At 33.3% G+C, this 25,226-nt stretch overlaps 1 protein-coding gene across 1 annotated transcript in view; it reads left to right on the top strand.

The window, feature by feature from the left end:
• The window catches only part of ZBBX (zinc finger B-box domain containing), a 101,169-nt gene that overhangs the window by 4,153 nt on the left and 71,790 nt on the right, over positions 1-25,226 (top strand). Inside the window, exons 2-7 of the mRNA XM_011379984.2 lie at positions 3,000-3,116; positions 7,141-7,254; positions 9,601-9,691; positions 15,936-15,984; positions 16,893-17,002; positions 22,186-22,281. Of these exons, the coding sequence (XP_011378286.1) occupies positions 3,049-3,116; positions 7,141-7,254; positions 9,601-9,691; positions 15,936-15,984; positions 16,893-17,002; positions 22,186-22,281 (528 nt within the window). The 5' untranslated portion in view covers positions 3,000-3,048. The remainder of the gene's footprint in view (positions 1-2,999; positions 3,117-7,140; positions 7,255-9,600; positions 9,692-15,935; positions 15,985-16,892; positions 17,003-22,185; positions 22,282-25,226) is intronic.

The raw sequence follows: 25,226 nt of genomic DNA, 5'->3' as shown, positions 1-25,226 counted from the left end.
AAGCAACTAAAAAATTTTCCAAGTAATAACTGAACTTTTGGTATTTCATTGTAAGAAAAAAATTGGGTGACCAAAGGATGGGTGGAGGTATGAGGTTTGCATAAAAGGGATTTTATCTGTATTTCCCTGGTTCCATTAGGTGACTAAAGTTTTGTGCTTTGCTATTCTTTCTGCTGACATTGTTATATATAGCTGTCCCAAGAAAAGTGATTAATTCTCTGTTGGTTTTACAAAAAGAAACAGGCAGAACAGCATGACTCACAATTATAATTTTCCTTTTTTCTTCATACAAGAAAATTGGCTTACGTGTGTGACTTGATAAAACATTTAATTGAGAAGAAGCCTTACTAATTGCATTCAGTGAAGTGAAGTGCCCCCTGAATAAGACCATTTATTGGTTAAATCACATTATCAACAGAGCTATAAATCTGAATCATCTCAACCTAATGAAATTCACAGACTTTTCTTTGATTTCAGTCTTTGTGTGTCAGATCAGCTTTATGCATATATATATATATATATATACACATGCAAAATTGTATACTTCAATGTGTAAATAAAATTAAGGCAATTTAAATTATTTTAATTGGTCACACTAACTTTGGTGGTTCTTTTATTTTTTTAATGATAATGGTTATGACAACATTATATAACTTTTCATGAATAACTTATCGACAGTAGACTAGGGTCCAACAGTTGGATTTCCTGATTATGATAAAAAAAAGAATATAGACTCTATGTTATAGAAGCAAGGTTATCTTAGAGATTTTTTAAAGGTAGCTTTTGTTGCCTCTGTTTGATAAAAATGAGACACAAGTTTTACCTACAGAGAAGGAATAGATGCATCCTCTCTCCCCAAAAGCAAACAATCCTAGTTTTCTATTCCTGGGGTACCTTTAGTTTTCTTTGACACTGAGTTTAGCTTTGAGAGACAGGACTTGGTAGTTGAGAAATGAATCTGAGTTGGATGTCCCCACTATGTACTTCTGTTGGAATATCACAAGGCATTGCCATTGTTGGTGTGACTTTCCCTTTGATTGTGAATTGAGAGAAGACACTATGTCTTATTTACCATTATGACTTCAGTACCTGTAATAGGGGTCACAAAGGAGCAACCATATTTATGTCTGTTGATTGAAGGCACAAATATACTTAGTCCTATGATGCAACCATTACATTGCTTACAATAGAAAATTATTTTATGAAATTTCATTTTGGAGTTATCTTCAGAGAATGAATTCCTTCACAATTTCCTCCAAGGTAGTAAAAATCTACTCTTTCATTCTAGATTTCATTTTTTGAGGTAGAATAATTTGGAACTAGATATGAGTGAACAAAGTATTCCATTCTGCTGGACAATATCAGTTGTAGTTTTAAATGAAGCACACCAAAGTAGATTTGTGTATTTATTGGGAGTATGATGGACTCTGCAGACAGTTCCGAAAGAGGCATCCCAAAAATGTTTTGATCAGTGGTTGCATCATTAAAATTATGAGATAGAATAGTCATTTGATTGTGTAGACTTTAATGTCACAACAGGCTTTCATTAGGTTATTCCTATTCTGATACCTTCTCTCCTTATGTCTTCGAGCAAAGGTTCTAGACTTATTTTCTGTTCTTTCCTCTAAAACTTTCAGTGACTCTCATTAGCAATAGAATAAATTCCAAAATCTTTAAGTTGGCATTTAAAGCTACCTGTTATTGGGCTTCAGCCTACACTTCTAAACTTAATGACTACTTTTTCCCCTCCATATAATGTAAACATCAACCAGATGGAACCACTCATCAGTCCCCATTCAAGAGCTGTTTTTTCTTACAGTGTGGAATGTTCATCCAATCCATATCATCATATGTAAGTCCAGCTTCTCCTTAAAGTCCTATTTTAAATGTTAGCCAGCTTAAATTCTCTTTTCTCACTTCTTCTATTATTACAGCAGTAAGTTTTATGGCCCTTATAATTTCTACCTTGTTTTATAGCTTTTATATATAGATCTTATATATCCTATTTGACTCTATGCCATGTGAACTCAGAAAACAAATATCCTTGGGCCTTGACTCTTTCATGCTTCTCAGCGCAGTGCCTTGCATATAGCAGAGCCTTAATAAATATTTATAGGAGTTATGAGCGTGTAGGAACACATATATAAATAAATAGTATCAAATGGTTTGGGCATTTAAAACTAAAGACTATGATATTACCTCATATTTCTTTAAGGGTATTTGGAATTTGTAAATTTTTATTCATATACAATCTAATAGTTTTGCATGTGATTCAGTAATTCAGCATTACAGAATAAATTATTATAGAACAATGAATAATTAGGATACTCAGGAAATAGGGTGTTCTGAATAATTTAATTTTCTGGTTAACTTGGAGTTAAGCAGAAAATCTTTTTTGTTTCATTTCTTGTTGAAAAATTCTTCTAAATATGCTAATTTCCAATCTTAGGCAAAGAGCACCATTAAAATTTTCTTTGATAAATGAGGATATTAGAATGCCTTTGGGTAATTATTACATACCTTAATTCTCATTTTACATTACCATATATGTAAAAAAAGAGGTTTTTAAGTTTGGATTGTATCTTGAAGGTTCTTTTCTTTTCACTATGTTTAGCCTTAGATGTTATTTTTGGATGGGAACAAATACCTGATATATATTTTTATAACCTTAACATAGAAAGAGCCAGAATGTATTTTGCCTTTATGAATGCATTCTTTACTATCAGTTGAATATTTCCACAGTTTTTTTTTGCCACGTAATTATTGGTAAAATTTTATTTCCATAAGATGTATTATATTTATAACTCTCTTAGTATGTCAAGTTACATAACTTGTAATTAAACATATATAATAATTTTTTATTGTCTAACTTTTGATTTAGGCTTTTCCCTCATAATGATTTCTCTTTTTAAAATATTCTTGAGTTATATGTAATTTCAAAATTTTAAGTTAACTCCTTTACTTCTAGCATAATTCTTTTGTCTTTGTTACTTTTTCAGAAGTTTCCACAAATCACAATAATTCTTAGACAATATTAAGACAGTAATCATGAACACCAAAGATTTTGTAGTTCTTCCATGGGGAAAACCTGGACATTCTGTGAAGTTAAAATATAAGTAAGTGTATACATCTTTATTACTTAAATAGAAGTAATCGTTTTGTATATTGTAATTTAAAGTATTCTTTTTACATGTGGCTGTTTAGAGTTGAACTCAAATTTTGTGAATTCTTATATTCATGTTCTTCACAGCTGTATTTTTATCTGTAAGAGAGTAGTTTTAAGATATTAAAATATAAGGACTAAAAATATTTATGCCATAAGAATTGAAGTAAAAAATTATAAATGAAAGTTGGGCATACTAACTATTAAAACAATATGACAGAAAGTTACAAATACTTTTGTGACAAAATTACAACAGAATTATCCTGAAGAAACTGAATTTTAGGGAGACTATTAGGGTAAGTGACCTTTAGACTGGGAATAGAAAATACTAACTGCCCTCACACTTTGCAGAGTAAAAGATGTTATGTTGAATTTACCTTTCCCAGGAAGAGTACCTTCTGTCCTAGGTTGTCTGGTAGATGCATTCAGTCAAAGCCAAGCAGTTCTGGGTATCCTGAGAATTTCATGACATGGCAAGGGTACCAGAACGTTCAATATACAGTTTGCTTTTGAGGTCATACAGAGTCATTGGCAATTCCCAAGGCTTTCCTCTCAAATATCACGGAGAGCCAGCCAGCATAGGTTGGGGACAGACGGTTGATTTTTAATTTTAGTTTCTGAGTTCCCTGATCCAGATCAAGAGTCCTGTGGTTATTCAATGTCTACGGAGCTTTCCTAATTCTCCCTTTATGTTTGATATACTGTGTATAAAAGCATCGTGTAAACTGGAAATGTTATACAACTTTATGGCATTATCATGATAAGGTTTACCATTTTTTTTGGAGAAGAAGTGAGATATCCAATTGCTAGTATTACCAATTTTCCATTTTTTTTTTTAATGCAATAAGAGAAGGAGACATGCATTATTTGATTTTGGTAATATGTTTCAAGTCTGTGTGTATATACTTAGAAACATGCATCCAACAAACATTTATTAAATACATACATGTTCTACATACTGAGCTGGGGAATGGCGGATATAAAAATAGGAAATTACGATCTTTGCCCTCAGGTAGTTTGTAAAGGATGTAAATAAGTAAAATTACATTTATAATATAGTGTGAAACATGATGTGATGTGAAGGCACAGGGGGCTATGAAAACATGGCCCAAACTTCTGGGGTATGGTTGGGAGGTCTCCAAGCTTTGCCTGAAATATAGTTAGTAGGATAGTTACTGGGTGAAACTTGGGCAAAGGCACACAGACCATATAGTTTGGGGACTGTCAGACCTATCCAGTTGGCTATATTTTATAGAACGAAGTTGGAGAGGAAGGCAGGGCTGTATAGGTAATAAATTAATTTATATGCCACACTAAAGAGTTTGGAATTTATCTTGGAGTTGAGGGGGAATCACTTTTTCCTGTCCTGTATATCTAACTGATCTACCACCCATAAAAACTAGGGCAGTAACACCCACCCTATGGTAACTGCTCTGGAGTTCTTTTTCTCAGCCTTTCCTTGTTCCAAGCCTATTTTTATTTGACATTGTCTTAACAATTGTCTTTTCATTGTCTGACTTTATGGTGTTTTCCAGTTCCTCACTATCTTTTTCCCAGCCCCCAACCCATTTCAATAGATTGTTCCTGGATCTTGGATTTGTTGTATTGACATGATCTCTGCAGGATTAACCATAGTGGCCTTGCCTGCCCTTCTGGCTCTGTGTCCAAGACTGTCACTAAGAGGAATCCTTTGTCTTGTTCCAGACCCATAAACTCCCACCATAAACTTGACCACTTGGGCACTAGTCCAGTTCTTTTAACCAGTCTCATCTGTTTCCTCTGCCACAGTGGAGACATCAAAAACATTAAGTTTTCTAAGCAAATTAGTGACACAGTCACATCTGTCCTTTTGAACCCTTCCTGTGGAAGCCACATGGAAGGTGGTATAGGCCCTTGAGAACTTGGGCAGAGAGACCAGCTCAGGCACTAATTCTGTACTGTGTCCCCATCCCATCCCAGAGTGATCTAGTTCAGGAAAAGCATCACTAGCCTCCTGGTCACTCAAGTAAGAAACTTGGAATTATCTCAGATTTCTGCCTTGTTCCTGCCCTAGTCAGTCGCCTGCTTCTGGTCAGACTTAGTGCAATTAATTCTATTTCCTTATATTTCTCAAATGCTTCCAGTTTCCTCTCTGATGTCTTTATCCAGTTAGATCAGCACAATGTCTCTATTTTTAAGATTGCTGAAATAGTTTCCTAACTGGCTGCCTTGCTTCTAGCCTTGTACCCTCTAATTAATTTTTCATTATACAGACAGAGCGATCTTTCTAAAATGCAAACCTTCTAAAATGATCAATTCTGTTAAAACCCTTTAATGATTCTTATTGCTCATAGAATACAAATCCCAGTTCCTCATCATGGCCTTCATGATCTTGCCACTGTCTACCTCAACAGTTCCATTTCCTACCACTTTTCCCATCCTGCACTTACGTTCTGCCTGATCATGCAGAACTTCTAGTTCCTTGGCTCACACATCATTCTTTTCTAATCGTGCACACACTTTTCCGTTTTCCTGGAACACTGATCTAACCACCTCCCTTTAACTGATTAAGTCCTTTCATCCCTCAGGGCTCAGCTCAGACTTCACTTTCTCCAGGATCTGTTCCAGGGGCCACGTATGTGACTTTCTGTGTGCTTAGGTACCTACCTCCCTGTACAGCTCCAATAACACCATCATACTGTGTTTCAATTACCTTTGTGCTTCTCTGTGTTCCTCTCTCTACTGCAATCTCCACTGGGTTTCATATCCTATCACCTATTACAATGCTTATATGTAGTAGGGGCTGAATTATTCTCTGTGGAGCAGATATAATGAAAATATTGCCTCTCCCTCAGCGTTTTTGCCAGTTTCTCTGGACAGCCTTTGTCTCCTATCACTTTCAGTATATCTTCATAAGTTGTGTCTATTTCAGGCCATATCTTTGGCCCACTTGCTCTTTGGTGACTGTTCACCATCTCTATAAATTAGTTCTCTTTTCTGATCTCCATTATTCTTATTTTGGTTCCTTGCCATAGCATGCATGAGTGCCACACTACATGATTATAGTAAACCACTAATGAAATAATGAAAAAAGAGAATTAAACTCATAGTAGATAATAAAAAGCTAGGGAACTAAGTTGACTTAGACCTATGAAAGAAGGAGTTAGTGACTAATGCTGACTGGAGACTAGAATTGTAAAATGAAGAAAATGACTTGCATCGAAAGCTTGATGAGCTTCAGATATTATGAGCAAAACCTCTTGCAAAAGAATCTATAAAGGGGACTGTGCTCTGTCCTCAAAAAGGTCTCTTTTTAGGGCTTTCCTTCAGAGGAAATGATAAGTAGGGCTTGGTTCAGTTCTCATTTAATTCTTTTGATGGTGTCTACACCAAGCCCTTAATAGGTACTTTCTCTCTAGTAAGCCTCAAGCAGTCCCTGCTCTTTTTTTGTGTGTATTTTTTGGATTCTACCTTTGCCTATAAAGGTAGAAATTTATTGAGCATTTCCAAAGTGATTGGTTAGCAAAAATGTATATTCTACCTATACAGAAAAAAAGTCATTTTAGATATTATGCTTCAAACTACTTGAATCCTTAGAGGAAAGAAAGTATGACAATTAGAAAGTATGACAATTAAAAAAGTATGACAAAAAGAAAGTATGACAATTGTTTTCTATTGGTGTATTATAGATATTTGCACATATATTAAAGACATTGCTCTCATATAAAGTGAATTATAATTTGAAACCTCTAGCAATATAATAGGAAAAACAAAAGCCTAAGATATGAAGATACCTTTCTTAAGAATATTAAAGGAAGGCAGATACTAACTTTAGAAACCATAGATCAAAGAAATACAAAAGAAGTAGTTAAAATACTTCATTGCTATTTATTATTCATAATTTTACTTAGGAAAAAAAGATGATATAAAATTACTTTGCCTTGTTTTTGTTTGTTTGTTTACCCCAAATGACCATTCTGCATTTAAATCTTATTCAGAAATGTTCAAGAACTAAGAATGGAGAAAGTACAATTAGAGTTGGAGAACCAAGAGATGGAGAAGAAACTACAAGAATTCCAGTCAACAAGGAGCAAAGAAAAGGAAGAAGGAGTGTAGGTGACACTTTTAGAGAATTTCAGAGGAATAAATAAAATTATATAAAGAACTATTTTATATGCTGTCTTTCCTATAAAGATCTGTCCTGAATGGATAATCTGTCTTTTCCTGAAGAATTAGCAATATTAAATTTTCCCTGTCTTTTCTATTTCTTATATAAGGCATGCTGCTTTTTAAAAATTACTGTTACTTTTGTTTCCTCTGAACTTTATTTGCTCTTACATTTTCTCATTTCTCTTTTTACGTTATTCTGCACTATTTATAGTCTGGAATGCTTAGAATAGCAATTCAGAATTTGCCCTTTGCTCTCCTAAAATTGCTATCAACAGGAGATTGCCTGTTTATGTTTAGAGTCATTTTTATTTATTAAAAGACTTTTGAGGTCAGGAGTTTACATGTACATATATAAGAATCATTCAGACTCTCAAGTATGTTTGAAATATTTTTAGCAAATGAGCTTTAGCTGAAATTTTATTAATGAGAATACCCTAATATTATGCTTGCATATCTGTACTAATTTTACTGAGAATTTGGATTTGTTATAGAATTATTAAATATATATGATAAAAGTCAAATAGAACTGATAGTTGTATAATGATAGTTATCTCTTTTTAGCTGTAGGCTGCCTTCCAGTCCATTTTGTAGCACCACTTTTAACAATTAAATATTCCACCCCCCAAATGTCTTATCTTTGTACAAGCCTATGTATATATATGTGTGAATGTGTGTGTGTGTCTGACATGTCTTTTATGTTTTTATAAATGAGGTTATCGATGAAATATGTGAATTGATTCAGACTCTACTTTTTTACTTAATATTGTCTTAGTGCTGTTGCCACATCAGCACCCATTGATCTCATTCTTTTAATGGTTACATAGTATTTCTTTGTGTGGATATAATAGCATTTATTTTTTGGATCTTTATGAAGTTTTTAGTATTTTGTGATAATATATGCTGCTATGAAATGCTTCTGTATATATTTTTTTGCTTATATATACAAGAGTATCTATGGGATAAAGTTTTACTTATATAATTTTAGGCCAAAGTATATAAATAGGTTACATTTTGGTAGACATTGGAGAAATTGTTTTTCAAACAGGCTTCAAAATCGTGTAACTTTCTCCTGTGGCGTGAATGTTTTATGTGCTCTTGCTGGTACTAAATATTCCCAGCTTCTTTGTATATTAAATTTGCTTTTGTTTGGTGCTCAAGGTGGTGATCATCAAATATCTATGAAGTACCTTATGAACTATTAAAGAAAATTCAAAAGTTTATTACAGTTTCAGTAGTATTTATCTTTAGAATCTAACTTTTTGAAAATATTCACGACACATACACACATCTTCTTCAATAACCAAAGCATCGGTTTAATTACGGCACCTCAGTGTTGTATGTTATCCCAGATGACAAAGTTTATTGTATATCTTGCTGTTCTTCCCTTAATGATCCAATGGTCAGTTCTACTTTTTAACCTTCACTGCTTTGAACTTCTCAGCGGATGACGAACATGTCTGTGAATCAGAGTTTCTGAAATCAGCCCCCAAGAATGCATTTTCCTTAGCCGAGGAACCTTTTCCATATAATTTTAAAAAATGTTCTAAAGCTTGATTGAATTTTCAGAATAGTTAAATGCTATTCTAAGGTCATGTAGACAGTAAATGTCATGGCCAGGTGAAAACCTGCCACTCACTGGTTAGGAAGTTAGAAGTGCAGTGTTCTCATCTTGGCTTTGTTATATGTCATATGTGACCTTGTGCAAGTTTTTGTCTCATTATTTTTTAAATGGGAATTGGACTCCCTGCCCTGTTGACTTAAAAAAAATTTGTGAGGCTCAAATAAAAATGCTTTGAAAACTAAACTATGAAACTAAACAGTTTGCCTTCCTTGTAGTCTCTGTTACCTTTCAATGTGGAGGCTCGCTGGAAGGCTTAAGGAATTGATCACTTAGTAGATTTGCTGAATATTTTTGGTTATTGTTTTGCTTCCTTTTTCTCTTTAGATTTACAGAACCTTAGCTTTAAAAACTGTAGGACAATCTGTAAAATTTTCCTGTAAATCAGTAAAACTGTAGTCATTATAAATATCTGAACAGTGGCATTCTTCATCTGTTTGGACATTTCACTTTTATTCATTTTCTCTCAAAAGTTCCAAATATGGTAGAGCTATATTTTAGAATTACTGAGGATATTGTGGCATTATTGATATTTCATTTTCATTTTGTATCTGTTACATGTTAACAACTGAATTTCCATTTCCTGAAACAGGAAAAATACATTTGTTTTCATTAAAAGGAGATATGTATTTAGTAATTACATTTTGTCTTCTGTTTATATGTATTGAAGGTCAAGTGGATATCACTGGAAATCTGGAAAAGTGGGCAAATTGGATAATCAATCACATCTAATGTCACAAAATAAAGGAAATGTTATTAAGGTAAGAAAATACTATTTGATTCTCAGATGATTTGCTAAGCAAGAAGATATAAATTATTTTTTCAGATCTTGCATTCCCTTCTATACTTAAGAACTTATTACTCTTATTTTAACAACTTTGCATGTTATTGGATTTTGATTAAATTAAATTTTATAGGTTATATACAACTTTCATTATTCAGGTATGTTTTTGTTTTTCATCTGCAAGTTGATTTTTAGAAATTCACCTTAAGCTGAATTGTCTTAAGCCAATTTTTTCCATTCAGTTCAGTTCTAGTTTCGAGTATGTGAGATAGAACTATATAGTTCTGTGTTAAGGTGAAAGCTGTTATTTGACGTAACAAAGGACAGATTTTAATTCTGCATTTTTATTATATCACATTTGTTTAATGTGTTTATGTTCTTCTTAAATAATAATTATTATTCAAATATTGTTGATTCCATGTGTGAAGATATCAACTTACAGGTTTCCCAGCTATAGAATTGCTTTATCTTTACTATGTATTGTGAAATATAACATTACATTATATGTGCCATTGAAACTAAATAAGTGTCTTTCTTTAAAGAAAACTGTTTTGCTTCTGGATTCTTTAGTACAAGATCCGTGACCTTGTAAGTTTTAAGTTATATAGCTTTTTCCTTTTTATATACCTATCATTAAACTTTCAATGGGCATTTGGCATCTATAAACATCTTACTTGGTGCTTCTAAACTTTTTGGCTTTGAAAAAGCATTTTATTCTTTAAATGTCATTCTCTTACTGAAATATGTTTCTTTAATTTTTTGGATTAAAAGTTTTATAGACCACTTTCTATTTTTTATTATTTTCTGAGATAGTGTTCCATGTTTCAGATGTTATTGTAAATATATTAAAAATGCTGACTTGTGATTATTGACTTATTTATTCAATAACATTTAAGTGCCTTCTTTGTCATTTAGTGAATTACCCTTATTCTTAAGAAGATCCTAATCTAATGTGAAAAGTTATGCATATATGAAAATATTTATAAAAAAGTCAGTATGTAATTTTTGCCATAACTATTTAGTAGATAAACCGTCTGTGCTTTGGAAATAATGGTTTAGTTCTACAAATATTTAAGAGTCTACTAGAAGTATTTGTAAGGAAAAATTAATGAAAAAATTATAGTATCAGTCCCCACAAACCTCATAATTGAGTAGGAGGATGAAAACTTGGGGGCTTGGGGAGATGTGGAAGGTGATGTAGAAGGCAAACTAGGTCTGGAGGGAAGGCCCTGAATACCAGATTCAGGAGTCTCGAGTTTTTCATTGGGTGAATGGAATTCCCTGACAGCTTTGGAGCAGGAGCATAGCAAGACTAAGATGATGACTTATGATGTTCGATTTTGTTCAAATATCTGGTACATTTGGAGTTAATGAATATAGAGCGAATACTATCCAAACTATCATATCAATAAATATCAATAATTTATTTTGAGCATGGATTTTCTACCCATGAACTCTTTATTTATTTACAAATAGAATTTATATATATACTTGTTTACTAATCTATCACATGCATCGTAAAACAAAATATGGAAATTAATCAAGGATACTATAAACACTAATAGTTATTTCTTTTGCACTCTCTGGCCTTTCTTTGAACTCAGGGCATGCATACATGCAGCTTTGGAGGCCACTGGTCTAGAAACGGGGACTATTTAGAAGACTATTAAAATAATCTAGAGGTCAGATGAGAAGAGTTTGAATTAGAATGTAGCAGAAGAAATATAACGGAAAATATGGAACTGGAAAACAGAAACAAAAGGAGGAAGTCAAATATATAACTAATATTTCAGGCCTGATTGACTAAGAGATAGAATAAAGAAGGAAGTTAGAAAAAAAGTTCCGGGGTATAGATTTAGACCTCTCTCCTTTCCTCCCTTTCTTCCTCTCTGCCTCCCTCCCTTCCTTCCATCCTCTTTCTTTTCTTCCTTTCTTTTTGTTTTTCCCAGCTTTACTGAGATATAATTGACAAAATTGTAAAAGAGTGGACAAAATGATTTGATAATGTATACATTGTGAAAGGACCCTCCCACATGGAATTAATTAACACATTCATTACCTCACATATTTCTGTTGTATGTATGAGAACATATAAGTTCTACCCTCTTAGCAAATTCCAAGGAGAGTTTTATTTGAATTCTCGTTAGTTGAAGCTGAGAGAGTAAACGTACTTGATAAGAATTTATAAAAAGGAGAAGAAAGGTATAAAGAAAAAAGTTCAGGAAAGGCAGCTGTGAAGGATAAAACTCAAAGAATATGGAGGCACATAGAACTTTAATATTTACTCACTATCTGTTTTATACTAGTCAACAGTATAAGCTGCTGTTCTTATTTTATTTCATTAAGTATTTACAACACTTTTAAAAGGCACCTTTTAGTATTCCAGTTCCACAGATGAAGTAATTTTACATCAAATGAGTTAAATAACTTGCTCAAGGTCAAGTGTCAGGGCCAAGATTTGGAAGAAAAGCTTTTCATGCTGGTTCTAAGGTACTTTGCCAGCTTTGAGGTAAAGGGAGCCTGAGAAGAGAAAGAATGGTAAGAGTAGAATCAAAGTAAGGTAATTTCATAAAAGAAGTAAAGAAGGATATTCTTAGAAAATATGAAGTCAGCATTGTCTGATACACTGTGTAGAGGAAAATGTTTTGAGTACAGTGTTTCTCCATAGGGGACAATTTCCCCCTAGACATTTTTAGTTATTATCACTGAGAGGCTTCTTTTTTTTTTGTTTTTGCTAATGGTATGTAATGGCTACAGGTCAGAGATACTGCTGTACATCCTACAATGCACTGGACAGCCTCACAACAAAGAATTATCTTGGCCATGATCAAGAAACCCTGTTAGACTGTATTGATTAAATTCCTCACTCATTCCATTAGCTTTGTGATTTTAGGCAAGTCATTTAACCTTTCCAAGTTTCTGTTACCATGTTTGTAAACATGGATAACAATACTTGTTTAACTACTTCACAGTTTTCAGCAATGTATGAGATAATAGGAGTGAAACCAATTGTAACATTAACTGAAAATTACATTAGAATGTCTACTTATGGAGAATGAGGATTTCTAGAAATACTACATTTGATTTGATGATTGGGTTATTAGATGTAAAAATATTTTTCAGTTATTGAACAGGGAAGATGGGTTGCAATGAGTAGACTGATGATGCAGTGAACGTGAGAACAGAAGGTGACCTCTCAAGGATTTAACAGGATTAAGGAAGGACTTTATTTTTTAATTTTTATTTTAGAGTCAGGGAGAAAATGTGAGTCGGATTGTAGCTGAGGGATAGACTCACTAGTGGAGGAAAGACTGGGTATGCAAATGAAAGAGGTGCCAATTGTTGGGGTCTCATTAAGAAGCCCTTAATCAAAAAAAGGAGGGCTCACTTTCTCTGAGATCAGAAAGGTGGAAGAGAGAACCGATGGTGATAAAGGAAAAATTTTAGAAGTTTCATTTGACAGATGAGGCAAGAAGCAGTGGAAAACTCTTAAAGGGAAAATTTTGACTTTCTTAGTAAATTTAAAGGCAAGATCATTTGCTCAGATTAAGGAAGGGAAATGGGGTAAATTTGAATTCTTTGGAATGGAAAAGGTTTGGAGCAGCCACTGTGGAAATCGTGATCGAGGTTTAGCAGCAAACAAGTAAATAGGTTGTTGAAGAGCCATCAGAGCCCATTGGAGTTGTTCAGCATTTATTTGTAGGGGACTCAGTTAATATTATTTCATCACAATGGTAGGTATAGATATGGGAGGTCTAGGAGGAAGGATGTAAGGTGATTGTGATTAGTACTGGGAAAGTCTTTGAGTTTGGGATTTTGAAGGTGTGGCCATTTAGATTGCTGCTTAGGTTCAAGGTTTTGTCATAATGGTCAGGTGGCTGAAGAGGCACTTAGGTATTCATAGCAGTCAGCATGCTGGAGAGTTTTTCAGCATCAGGATGTCAGGTGAACATGGATATTGAAGTCCCCACGATCACACCCAGAAATATGATAGAGAGAAATACTGAGCAGATTGCTGAAGTTCGGGTGGAAGAAGATCCAGATACTGATAAAAGCGATAAGTGGATGGTGAGGTCCTTCAGTAGAGGCAATTTTGCTGAATGATAAGAACAGAACAATTTTCTGGAAGCTGCACTGAGGAACAAACAGAGAGAAAAATTTTCTTCTCTCCTGGTGAGTGAAAGAGAGTAGAAATGGAGCTAGTTCCTCTGGAGAGTTCTGTGGAGGAGGTTGTGTTTGAGGAAAGGTAGGTCCAGTTAACGTGAACTTTTGGAAGACATATGTTTAAGAGAGATTTAAGGCATAAGATAGTTAAATGACTGTTTAATAATGGCTCCATGGAATGGCAGGGGAGCCTGGATGGCAGGATAAGCAGTAGAGAATGGCAAAGGTTAAGTAGCTAATTGGATTTAGAATGAGACTATTTGAAGTGGTGGCTTATGGGAGGAGTGTGGGCCCTGCATGGCAGATGAGGGCATTGGTGGGAATTTGGAGGCATCTGTGAATGCCAGGGAGAGTGATGATGATGGCATAGTCTGACCCCAGTGGCCCAGATAATATGTCTGTGTGGTAGAGCCACTAAGCTGCCTTGGCCCCTGATGGCACCCCTTCAGCTTCTGCTGGTGTAGGAATAAGTGTATTAATAAGGCATAGGCTTTAGTATACTGAATTCACATTTAATTCAGTATAAATATACATTTAGTGTGTGTATATATATATATATATATATATATATAATGTATGTATGTGTATACCCATATATATATGTGTGTGTGTATACATATATTGATATGTGTTTGTGTGTTTGTGTGTGTTTTTGTGTGTGTGTGTGTTTGTGTCCCTGGTCCAGCCTTATTCCACCCTCAACTCTTTCCCAAACAGATAAAAATTAGACTTAGGAGGTAATTCTATTTGCCTAAAAATAGAAGCTAGCTATTAGTTCATTGAAATATTTTTATGCACTTTGAACCATTTGAAGTAAATCTGACTATATTTAGCAGAAAAATGCTCTTCATAATAATAAAAACAAATTATAAAATTTCCCAAATAATGGGTTCAGTTTGCTTTGGAAAATCCATTCTACCCAGGTCACCTATAACCACATAGATCTTGTTGCAATTCAGGCGTATTATTAAGGTAATAATATTGGATAATTTGGTTATGAAAAATGAGATTAGATTATCTATAACTTGTATAACATTGCCAGTTTAAAAATAAAAGTGTGATTCACCAAAATTTGATTTCTTCAGTGCTATTTTCTTTTCTGCTGTTTGGTACATAGCATCTAAGTGGCTACTTAAAAGAATGTGAGCAATAAATGCCCTTTTGAAGCAAAACCACTAGATTCACTGAGAATAATTAGGCCTAACTTTTCAGATGACTGCAGTTGGTACAGCTGTAGACATAGAGGCAACCATTGTCCTCATATTCTCGTGTACAAATTGGGCAATTGAACATGTAAATTGCAAATTGAAAACTAGGCATGAATTGACAGTGTCTGCCTAAATGTGTACCATCCTCCATGCTTGTTTGTGTACTTTGAATGTTGGTTTTAATAAGACCAAGCCAGTTATATGCAATTGGCAAGTCTGTTTTAATTTTTTTAAATCTTAAGATCTAAGTGTTTTAAGTGATTATTTATCTGAAATACCTAGCAGTGAGTCTTAGATACACATTTTTTTTTTTTTTTTGTCTACAACTTGGGAAAGTTGGGGATCACAAATAACATATTTGAAGGGTAAGTCTATGATGCTTAAACACTTGGTTCTCTAAATTAGGCAAATAAGAATAATATTGGCTTGTGTAGTTATGTAAGCAGAGAAGGTTAGTCAGAATTCAGTTTAGATTCAGTCTACACAAATTTAGACTTTGTGTCTTTTAGAAAGATCAGAAATAGAAAAGCCTTTACAATATTTGAATAGTAGTGCTTTCTTAAAATCATTTCGTAATGATATATAATGATTTTTGTTTAAAAAATAAATAATTTATGGCATGTTTAAAAAACTTTTTTATATATTTCAAATATTTTCTTTACAGGAATTTTAAAGATCTATATATGCTTTAGTGATGATCTATTAATTTTACATTATTCTTTCCAAATGTTGTTTTGTTCAAGGTACACCAAAATGTTATAGCTTTCTAAATATTTTTGTTAATAACTTAAACTTTCTTTGACTAAGAGAATGTATACCTGACAAATAGTATCTATTTCATTAATACAGCCTTCTGCTGGAAAAGTGAAATTGAAATTACTGAAGGAGCAGCTTCAAGGTAAACAGTTTACCACTGTATTATTAGCTTCTATAGATACAATTTCTTTTCGTTTGCATTTGAATGACATAGAAAATTAAAGTGCTAGAATTGTTCATGCAATATAAAGTTTCTAAACCCCCAAAATGATGACTCTTTATCTCTGATATTCAAAATGCATTTTATTTATGTATTTTTGTGGGGGGAGGGGCCTCATTTCATGTCAAACAAATGTCAATTTAAAATATGATTATAATGTAGTGTTTTTCAAAGGTGAGGACTTTCATAGCACTGGTCCTTAGAGTTTGTTGATAAACTCTTTTAACCAGGAAGAGAATTTAGCACTATAAAATTATAAATTGAAACTTTAGGAAATTAAGGGCATATTGAAACATTCCTTTATATTTTAATACATCTTGACAATAGCAAAAACCATAATCAATTTTGAATGTATAATAATTCCAAAAGAAATAAGATTTTTTATAGAGGATAAACATATTTAATTTGAATAGTTAAGATAATTTGGTAGAACGAGTTCTAGAAATATATATAACATTTATTATAGAAGATGGTCTTTGTGGGCTTCAGTTTGATCCAGAGATGGGACAGAATGCCATAAGAATTCTATCAAGAGCATAGGTTTGAGCTGTTACTTTCTGTATTACATTTTATATGTCCAGATGAAATGAGTTTTAAGCAGAGTGGCTATAGGTAGATGTGTGTGGCCCCGCGGTCACAGGGGACAGGAGAGGGACTGTGGAATCCCCAGCCTACAGGGAGGATTAGACTTGGCTACATGCCATTTTTACTGGGCAACTAATATTTAAATATTATTTGAGAATTTAGAAATATGCATAATTTCATTACTTTATCAATCAGAAAACTAAACATTGTATTTTAAAGTAATTATTCTGATTTTTTCCTTCCAGGGACAGTGAAACAGCCACTTAATTATAAAATGGCAAATTTCTTTGAAAGTGAAAAACCCAGGAAAAAAGGGAAGATCTGTGGACAGTGTGAGAACAAAGCTGCTCTGCTAGTACGTACAGTATAATAAGATATTGGCAAGAACCTTCATGTGGTCTCAGGCACCCCTCCCAACTTAACCTGCTTTAGTACTATACTTCTGGGGAAGTATATGGGGAAGGCCACCAACACACTGAATCTCATCTTCTCAATCCTGTTTACGGTAGCACCGTAACTCTCATCCTCTGCATTGGATCGTGCCTGTCAGCACACAGACATGCTGCAGTGTCTCCCATCTAAAACCAAAAGCAAATCCACAGCAAACAATCTCCTTCGACCCCTGCATTTCCTTCCCTCTGTATCTCTTTTGGTAACACTGCTGTAGAGTTGGCTGTACTTGCCGTCAAAATGTTCTTTCTCTCTTTTTATTGAGGAATAGTTTACTTACTGTGAAGTGGACAGATCTTAAATGTACAATTAGACGCCTTTTGACAAGTGTCTATATCCCCATCAAGATAATAAAATCCCTTGTGCCTTTTCCAATTAGTCTCCACCACAAAGGCGACCACTGTTCTGGTTTTTAGCACCATACATGTAGTGATCTCTGTTCTTGAAATTTATGGAAATGGAATGATATGGTACATATTTTTTATGTGGAAGGTTTCTTTTGTTCCATGTGGACATTCATTCATGTTACATTTATCAATAGTTTGTTTTACTGAGTAGTATTCCATTGTAGAGACATGCTAAAATTTGTTTATTCATTCACACATTGAATGACATTTGGTTGTTTCAGTTTTTTTCCTATTATGTTTAAGACTCTTGTGGATATTTGTGTTCAAGTCTCCCCACCAAATTATTTTTTCTTTCCTTAAAAGTTATGAAGTGAGATTGAAAAAAAAAGCTATAAAAAATAATGCTTTCTGACAACTCTCTAACTTTTCATCAGTGCCAATTTCATCAACTTAAAAAAAAAATTATGGTGAAACGTACCACAATTTAAGTTACTATTTTAGTCATTTTAAGTGCATGGTTCAGTGGCATTAAGCACCATTCCTGCTGTGGTGCTGCCATCATCACCATCCATCTACAGAACTCTTTCAACTTGCAGAACTGAAATTCTGTCCTCAGTAAACAATAAGTCTCATTCCTTCCTCTGCTAGCCCTTGACAACCACCATTCAACTTTCTGTCTCTGAATTCAACAACTCTAGGTGTCTCGTATAAGTGGAACTATATAGTATTTGTTTTGTTGTCAGTATATAGTATTGTCCTTATTTCACTTATTTCACTTAGCATAATATCTTCAAAGTTCATTCATGTTGTAACATGTATTAGAATTTCCTTCTTTTTTAAGTGTGAATTTTATTCCATTGGACATGTTTTCCCCATTTTGTTTATACATTGATCCATTGATGGACACTGGGTTGCTTCCACCATTTGGTTATTGTGAATAATGCTGCTGTGAACATTAATACACTATATCTATCCAAGTTTTCATTCTCAATTATTTTGGGTATATACCCAGAAGAGAAATTGCTAAATTCCTATTCTCTCTTTAACCCTCTCCATTCAGTAATAGGTTGGCACTGCTGTGCACAACTATCAAGGTCACCACTGACTCCCACATTCTTAAATGCAGGGATCAATTCTCAGTTCTTATCTTAATCTGTCACTAATATTTGATACAGTATTTCTCTCCTCTCTTATGACTCTTCACTTGGCTTCCTCTGAAATACCGTTCTGTCTTGGTTTCATTTTACTTTGCTAGCTGTCCCTTCTCAATCTTTTTTGTTGGTTTTCTGTATTCTTGATTCCTTAACATTGGAATGACACAGAGCTCAGTCCTTAGACCTCTTCTTTAGTCTGTCTATACTTACTCTTTAGGTAATTTTGTTCACTCTCCTGGCTTTAAAGACTATTTCTACTTTATTGGTTCTCAGATTTACATCTCTAACTCCTACCTCTCCCCTGAACTTTGAACTCAAACTGCCTAATTAATACCTCTGCTTGTATGTCAAACAGGAATCACTAACTTACCATGTTCAAAACCAAACTTCAATTTATCTCCAACAAACTTTCTCTCCCCACGGGCTCCTCATATCAAAAAGGTCATCTCAAATGTTACCTACCCTGACAACTCTTTATAAAATGGCAACAGCTCAGTTGCACTTTGTAAAGCCGCTTCATTCATCTATACAGAGTTATTACCCTTTAATGTATATTTATTTGTTTATTTTTTCCACCTGCCTATAATGTGAACTTTGTGAGAGTAGGGATTTTGTTTTATTCACTGCTCTGTACTACTGACTAGAATTATGCCTGGTATTTAGTAGGTACTCAACAAATAGTTTTTGAATGAACCATTTCTTTCAAAGTAGGTTGTGGTCATGTTAAAGTCTGAGGTTATTCTGTTTTTAGCTTTCATTGCTCTAGATGATAATGCTGATTGGATAATTAGAGTCAGCCTTCCTATATCTTACGATAGGGCCAAATGAGGGAAAAATTGTGTGTTGGGATAAGAGTTAAGACCTCGTGTTTTGGGGCATTTGAATCTCAACTTACCTGTTATTAACTATGTGACCTTTAACAAATGACTTAATTTTTTTATATTTCTGTTTTTTCATTTGTAAATTGGACTAATGTGGATACCAGATTCTTCAAAGTTATTGAAGATAATGAGTTAAGACATGTGAAGTATTTAGCATTGTGTCTGATATATTGAGAGGAGACACATAAATTGTGTGTTTTTTGTTTTTGGCACATTTTCTTATGTTCCAATGGTAAAAATAAAATCCCAAACTTCCAAATTTCACATTTTTTTAAAGAAGTTACAGTAGTTTTATGCTGTCTCTATATGGCAAAAGTGAAATACACAGTTAAAAATTGTATATTAATTTGGCAAATGTGGGTAATTTAACTCAAATGGGTTCTGAAGGCAGGTACAACTGATCTAGCCTTTATCAAATAAAAAAATGTTTGCTAAAACTCCACTTGGATATTCTGTCATTGAAGAAGCATCTATGATGGAATAGAGTCCTAATCTATGTTTTTAGTATGTTCCTACCAGTTATACAAACTGCCTAAAAAGATTTTCCACCTGGCGATCATTTTAGCCCAATTTAAATCCATATACGCTTGTATAATGAAATACATAAACTTACTCTGCTACTCCAGCTTTGATCTTCCAGTCCACCGCGTCTGTTTGGCTATTCTCATTAAAGACCTGTTGTTAACAAATAGTTGGCTTAGAATTATGTGTTAAAACTGATTTTTAGTCTTCTATATTACATTGTGAAACACTGCCAAATATTTATAAGAAATTTATTAAAATATTAGCTGATATGTTAAATAAAAATTATGCAGAATACATTTTGAAATCTACATTAATATAATAGTACTGCTATTTATGTATGTGAAATTAAAGCTTTTTAATTGATTTTGCACTTGAAAAATTATGGATTTAGATAATGTGTTTATTACCATTTCTCTAAGAGACTAGCTCTTGAGACAAGAGTTGAAAAGGTAGGACTAGTATCCATACTAGTGATAGTGTTTATTTTTCTTCAGATTAACTTAAAAATCCAGTGCTATAGAGCTAATCACATTTGAAAAGTTATATTTGGATTTCGACAAATACCAGACCATGCCGTCATTTGAAATATTGGATTTTATTTTATGCAGATTTTATTATTTTTTCCCAATAAATGATTAGTACTGCAATTAATGGTCAATGACTGATTTAATGATTAGTAATACAGGTTCTGGGTAAAAGCTTGAGCTTTGGTTCAGACTATGGGGTTGAAATCCTGGCTCTATTAGCTGCACTATTGGACAAATTCCCAATTATTATGGTCTCTTGTTACCTCATCTTCACAATGGAGATACATTGATCATTCTAACTTGAGAGGGTTGTTGTGAAGATGAGATGAGATGAAAATATGAAGCCTTAGAATAGTAAGTGCTCACTAAATGTGGTGAATATTGTTATTTGATTCTAGCCTTTCATTTTAGTTTTATTATAGTTATATAAAATTTCTCACTCTTCTAACTTTTTTAGTGTAGTCATCATTTTATATCTAATAAAGTGGGCTACATTATTGGAGACTTATAATATAATGTAATGATTTTCAAAAATTAATGGGCTAAAGTCTCTTGGGTTTTTAGTAAGAATTTAGTCTACTTTTCTATGTCCTATACATTCTAGTGCCTTGTTACTCAGTGGGTGGTCTGTGCACCAGCTACTTCCTGGGCATCACCTGGGAGCTTGTTAGAATGCAACATCTCAGGTAGCATGTCAGACTTCCTGAACCAGAATCTGCATTGCAGTGAAATCTCAGATGATTGCATGTTACAGTTTGAGAAGCATTACCGTACTGCATATTTCAGTCTGCCGTTGATCAGTACAAAGCAGAAGAGCCTTGCTTTTTGTTATATTGTAGGCTGCTGAACTGACCAATACAACTGCACAGTAGTAATTTCGCTTGCACTAAAAATTCCATTTCTTTTAACTTTCAGTTTTGCTTGGTACTATCATGAATGGATGAGATGCACAGCATTATTCAATTTATTCCTAATTTTTTTTAAAAAATTATATCTTAATACCACAGAGAATTTGGAAGGTAATATAATCTTGTCCATAATTATTTCACAAGTCATAAACATTGTGACATTTTGATGCAGTTCCATCAGTTTTTTTCCTTATACTTTCTTTCCTTTGAAGGAACTTCTGAGAACACTTTCAAAAGAACATTTTGAGAATCATCAGTGAAGAAATATTAATCAAGGAAATATATAGGGGCTTTTGGAGGCAAATAGTTTTTACATATCATTTGAAACTAATTGTGTCCTGTAAATCCATACAGAAAGATAAAAGAATTCCTAAAAAAGAAGTAATTTTGACTCAGAGATAATGCTGTTTAGTTTTTCCCAGGTCAGGAAGTTTGACCTGATGCTGCTGATTGTTTTCTGATTTATTCAGAAATTGCACATACACATATACATCTAACACATATATCTAAAACCTGCAGTCTAGCTATTATATTTATTTTGATACAAGAGTAACTTGTTTACAAGTCAGTTTTTCTCAGAGTTAAATCTTAACTGGGACAAATAGTTATTTAGTTTTCCTTGGATTACTAAGTTCTCATGAAATTTAAGTATGTAATTGGATAAAGATAATAGCAATGATATCTTTATTTAAACATTTTTCTGAAGTCATAAGATTGATTATATAATTTTTAAAATATCTTTTAAGGTATGCCTTGAATGTGGAGAAGATTATTGTTCAGGATGCTTTGCTAAAATTCACCAGAAGGGGGCACTGAAGCTCCATAGAACAACTCTTTTGCAGGTATGACTTTAAAATGCTTTACTGGTAGTGTATTTATAGAATGTTTCAACAAAAAAACATGTAAAACATGCTTAATTATCTAGAATTTAGGATGATTTACATTAATTTTAAAAATATTATTATGTACAGTCTTTACATATATTTTAAATTTATTTTACTGAACACTAATCCGTGTTCTATTTTGCTTTTTAAACTGTTTTAATGTAATTCCTGAAATACTTAGCTTGATCAGAATTTTTAGATCATGCATTTTATCTGTGAACTTGACATTTCAAAATTAGACTATATTTTTATCTATTGTTTTAAGTGAACACATGACTTAAGTGTTATTTCCATCTAATTTATAAATAGAAATCCCATGTTTGCTTTTCTATTTATAAATAGAAATCCCATGTTTGTTTATTTTTAAAAATTATTCTTTTACTTGTCCTGACCCATTATTATTTAAATAAGCTCGTCTCTCAGGTTTCTACTTTTCCTCCTACACATCAGAAGCTTTTGCTTATCCTCATATAGTCATTGTTTTTTGAAGTGCTTAACCTAGAACCATGTCAGATGGTTTTAAAATTGTAATACTTAAGCAACAAATATGGTTAAATGTCGATATGACATTATACAGTTACATTTAATGATACATTGATTTGTCACAGATTTCATTCATTTTACAGTAATTTATTCAACAAATATTCATTGAGTACTTTTTAGGAAGCAGTGTTTACGGTAGGCAGTGACCTTACACAGATGAATATAGCACTAGGATCCTGCTCTTAAGGACCTGGGGATAATAGTGAGAACCAGGGACCTTGTGTAATGCATCAAGGATTTTAATATTATCTCAGAGGCAAAGGGATGGAGATGATCAGATCTATATTTAGAAAGATCACTGGTAGATTTAAATCTTTACATGTTACTCGAATATAAACTTTGGTAGCTCTGATGACCCAAGTCATGGTATCCACAAAGCATAAAATAGGCCTTACTTATATCAATAATTACCAGGTTGGTTACTTTTGAGTGGCTAGTCAATGTTTAGAGCCTTCTGGCAGAAATGATGGAGGAAATAAGAAAAAGGAAATAACTACTACTTGCTATTCTCCTCCTTTAGGATGTATAATCGGAGAGTCATAAGAAATAAAAATTAATGTATATATGCAAGTGTACTTGTTAACATAGAAATAACATAGAATTTAACCAAAGGCACTCCCCTTTAAGAGGAAAGTGTAATTACCCCACTGTGAGTTCATATTAGGAATTTTCTCATCAGTGATTTATTCAGCACATTTTCTGGGTTTTCAGTGAATTTTAGGTACTGTGCTAGGTGGTATGGAAGATAAAGGAATGAGACATGGCTTCTTCTCTCGATTGCAGTATTTGACCTTCCAGATTTATCCAAGTCTGCTTCTCTTCTTTCTCTCCCTTCTTCCCCTGTCTTCTCCCCTCCTCTGTGTCTGTCTGTCAGTCTCTCTACACATACACACACGCGCGAGAGAGAGACAGAGAGAAAGAGAGAGAGAGAGAGAGAGAGAGAGAGAGAGAGAGAGAGAGAGAGAGATTAATTTTAGCCTCTGAGAGAGAGAGAGAGATTAATTTCAATCTCTGTTAAATAATTATTTGCAAAACAAAATGCACGAGGGGAATTACTTAGTTATTTTGCTTTGTTCTCATTGTTTCCATCACAGCCCTGTCTTTCCTGGTGTTAGGGTCTTGATGCTCTGGTGCCTTGGCCTGATGACCTTGCTCAGCAATGAGTGAATATCTTTCTGTTTAGCTCTCATTAACTAGTCATATGGTGTTTTTAGTTTTCCACCATTTTGGTGACTATCAAAGTCATGAGATTTTTTTTTTTACTGACTGTTGAATTTATACCTAATCTGAGAAGTTAGGGCAGACATCTGATATATGAATATTAAGCATTACTATATAAAAATCAAGCATTCTAGGCTAACGGTTGCTATACTTTATATTCTTTACTTATGGTGACATTTCTGGTTATTATAAAGCATAGCCATATTTGATTGTTGTAAACCATTTAAGCCCCATCTTACAGCCCAGTGAGTCTTTACAAAGTTTACAGTCAATAAGGACTATTTTGTACTGGAATATCTTGTTTTACTTAAGAGATAAATCTCTGAAAAATTGAAGGCAAACTATTACCGTTTCCTTGTTGACTAATGTAATTTCACAGGGCCTTTCTTTTGATTTATGATTGATTTATAGTTGGCAGTAATTCCAGAGATAACAGAAGAGAGGAGGAAAAAACAAACAAAAGGCATTTTGTTGTGAAGTATGACATACACAAAGGGAGATTGGATTCAATAAATCATTAATAGATTCTGATATGTATATTTTCTTAATTAGAATGGAGATTTTCTTAAATGAAAAAGAGACCTTGGGAAGTGGAGAGGTTAGTAATGAGAGAAGAGATAACTGAGGTAAAATTTTCATATTTTCTGGTGTGAGGCATTAATATGCAGCCTCTTTACATTTTTTTTCTCTCCAAAGAAAGGTATGCTTATATAAATAAGGATGTAAGTGGGAATATATGTTTGCTTGAACATACCTACAGGAAAATAATTACCAGGAAGAATCTGAGTTATCATCAGAGTACGATTTATGCTTACTAACTTTTTGGTAGTTTTTTTTCTTTTAGTTGACAATGACCAGTATTAGCTTTTAGGCTCAAACAATCATTCTGTTAATGTTTAGAATATACAGTATTTTTATTTTATTTATTTTTATTGAGGTATAATTGACATAATATTATATTAGTTTTGGTTCTACAACATAATGATTCAATATTTGTATATACTGCAAAATGATCCCATGTTACCTCTAGTTAATATTCATCACTGTATGTAGTTACAAAAAATATTTTTCTTGTGATAAGGATGTTTAAGATCTACTTTCTTAACGACTTTCAAATAGGCACAAAGTATTATTAACTA

Source organism: Pteropus vampyrus, unplaced genomic scaffold (assembly GCF_000151845.1).
Source record: "Pteropus vampyrus isolate Shadow unplaced genomic scaffold, Pvam_2.0 Scaffold12, whole genome shotgun sequence".
NCBI lineage: Eukaryota > Metazoa > Chordata > Mammalia > Chiroptera > Pteropodidae > Pteropus > Pteropus vampyrus.
Note: the sequence above shows the minus strand (reverse complement) of the source record. Positions and strands in the feature narration are given on the sequence as shown.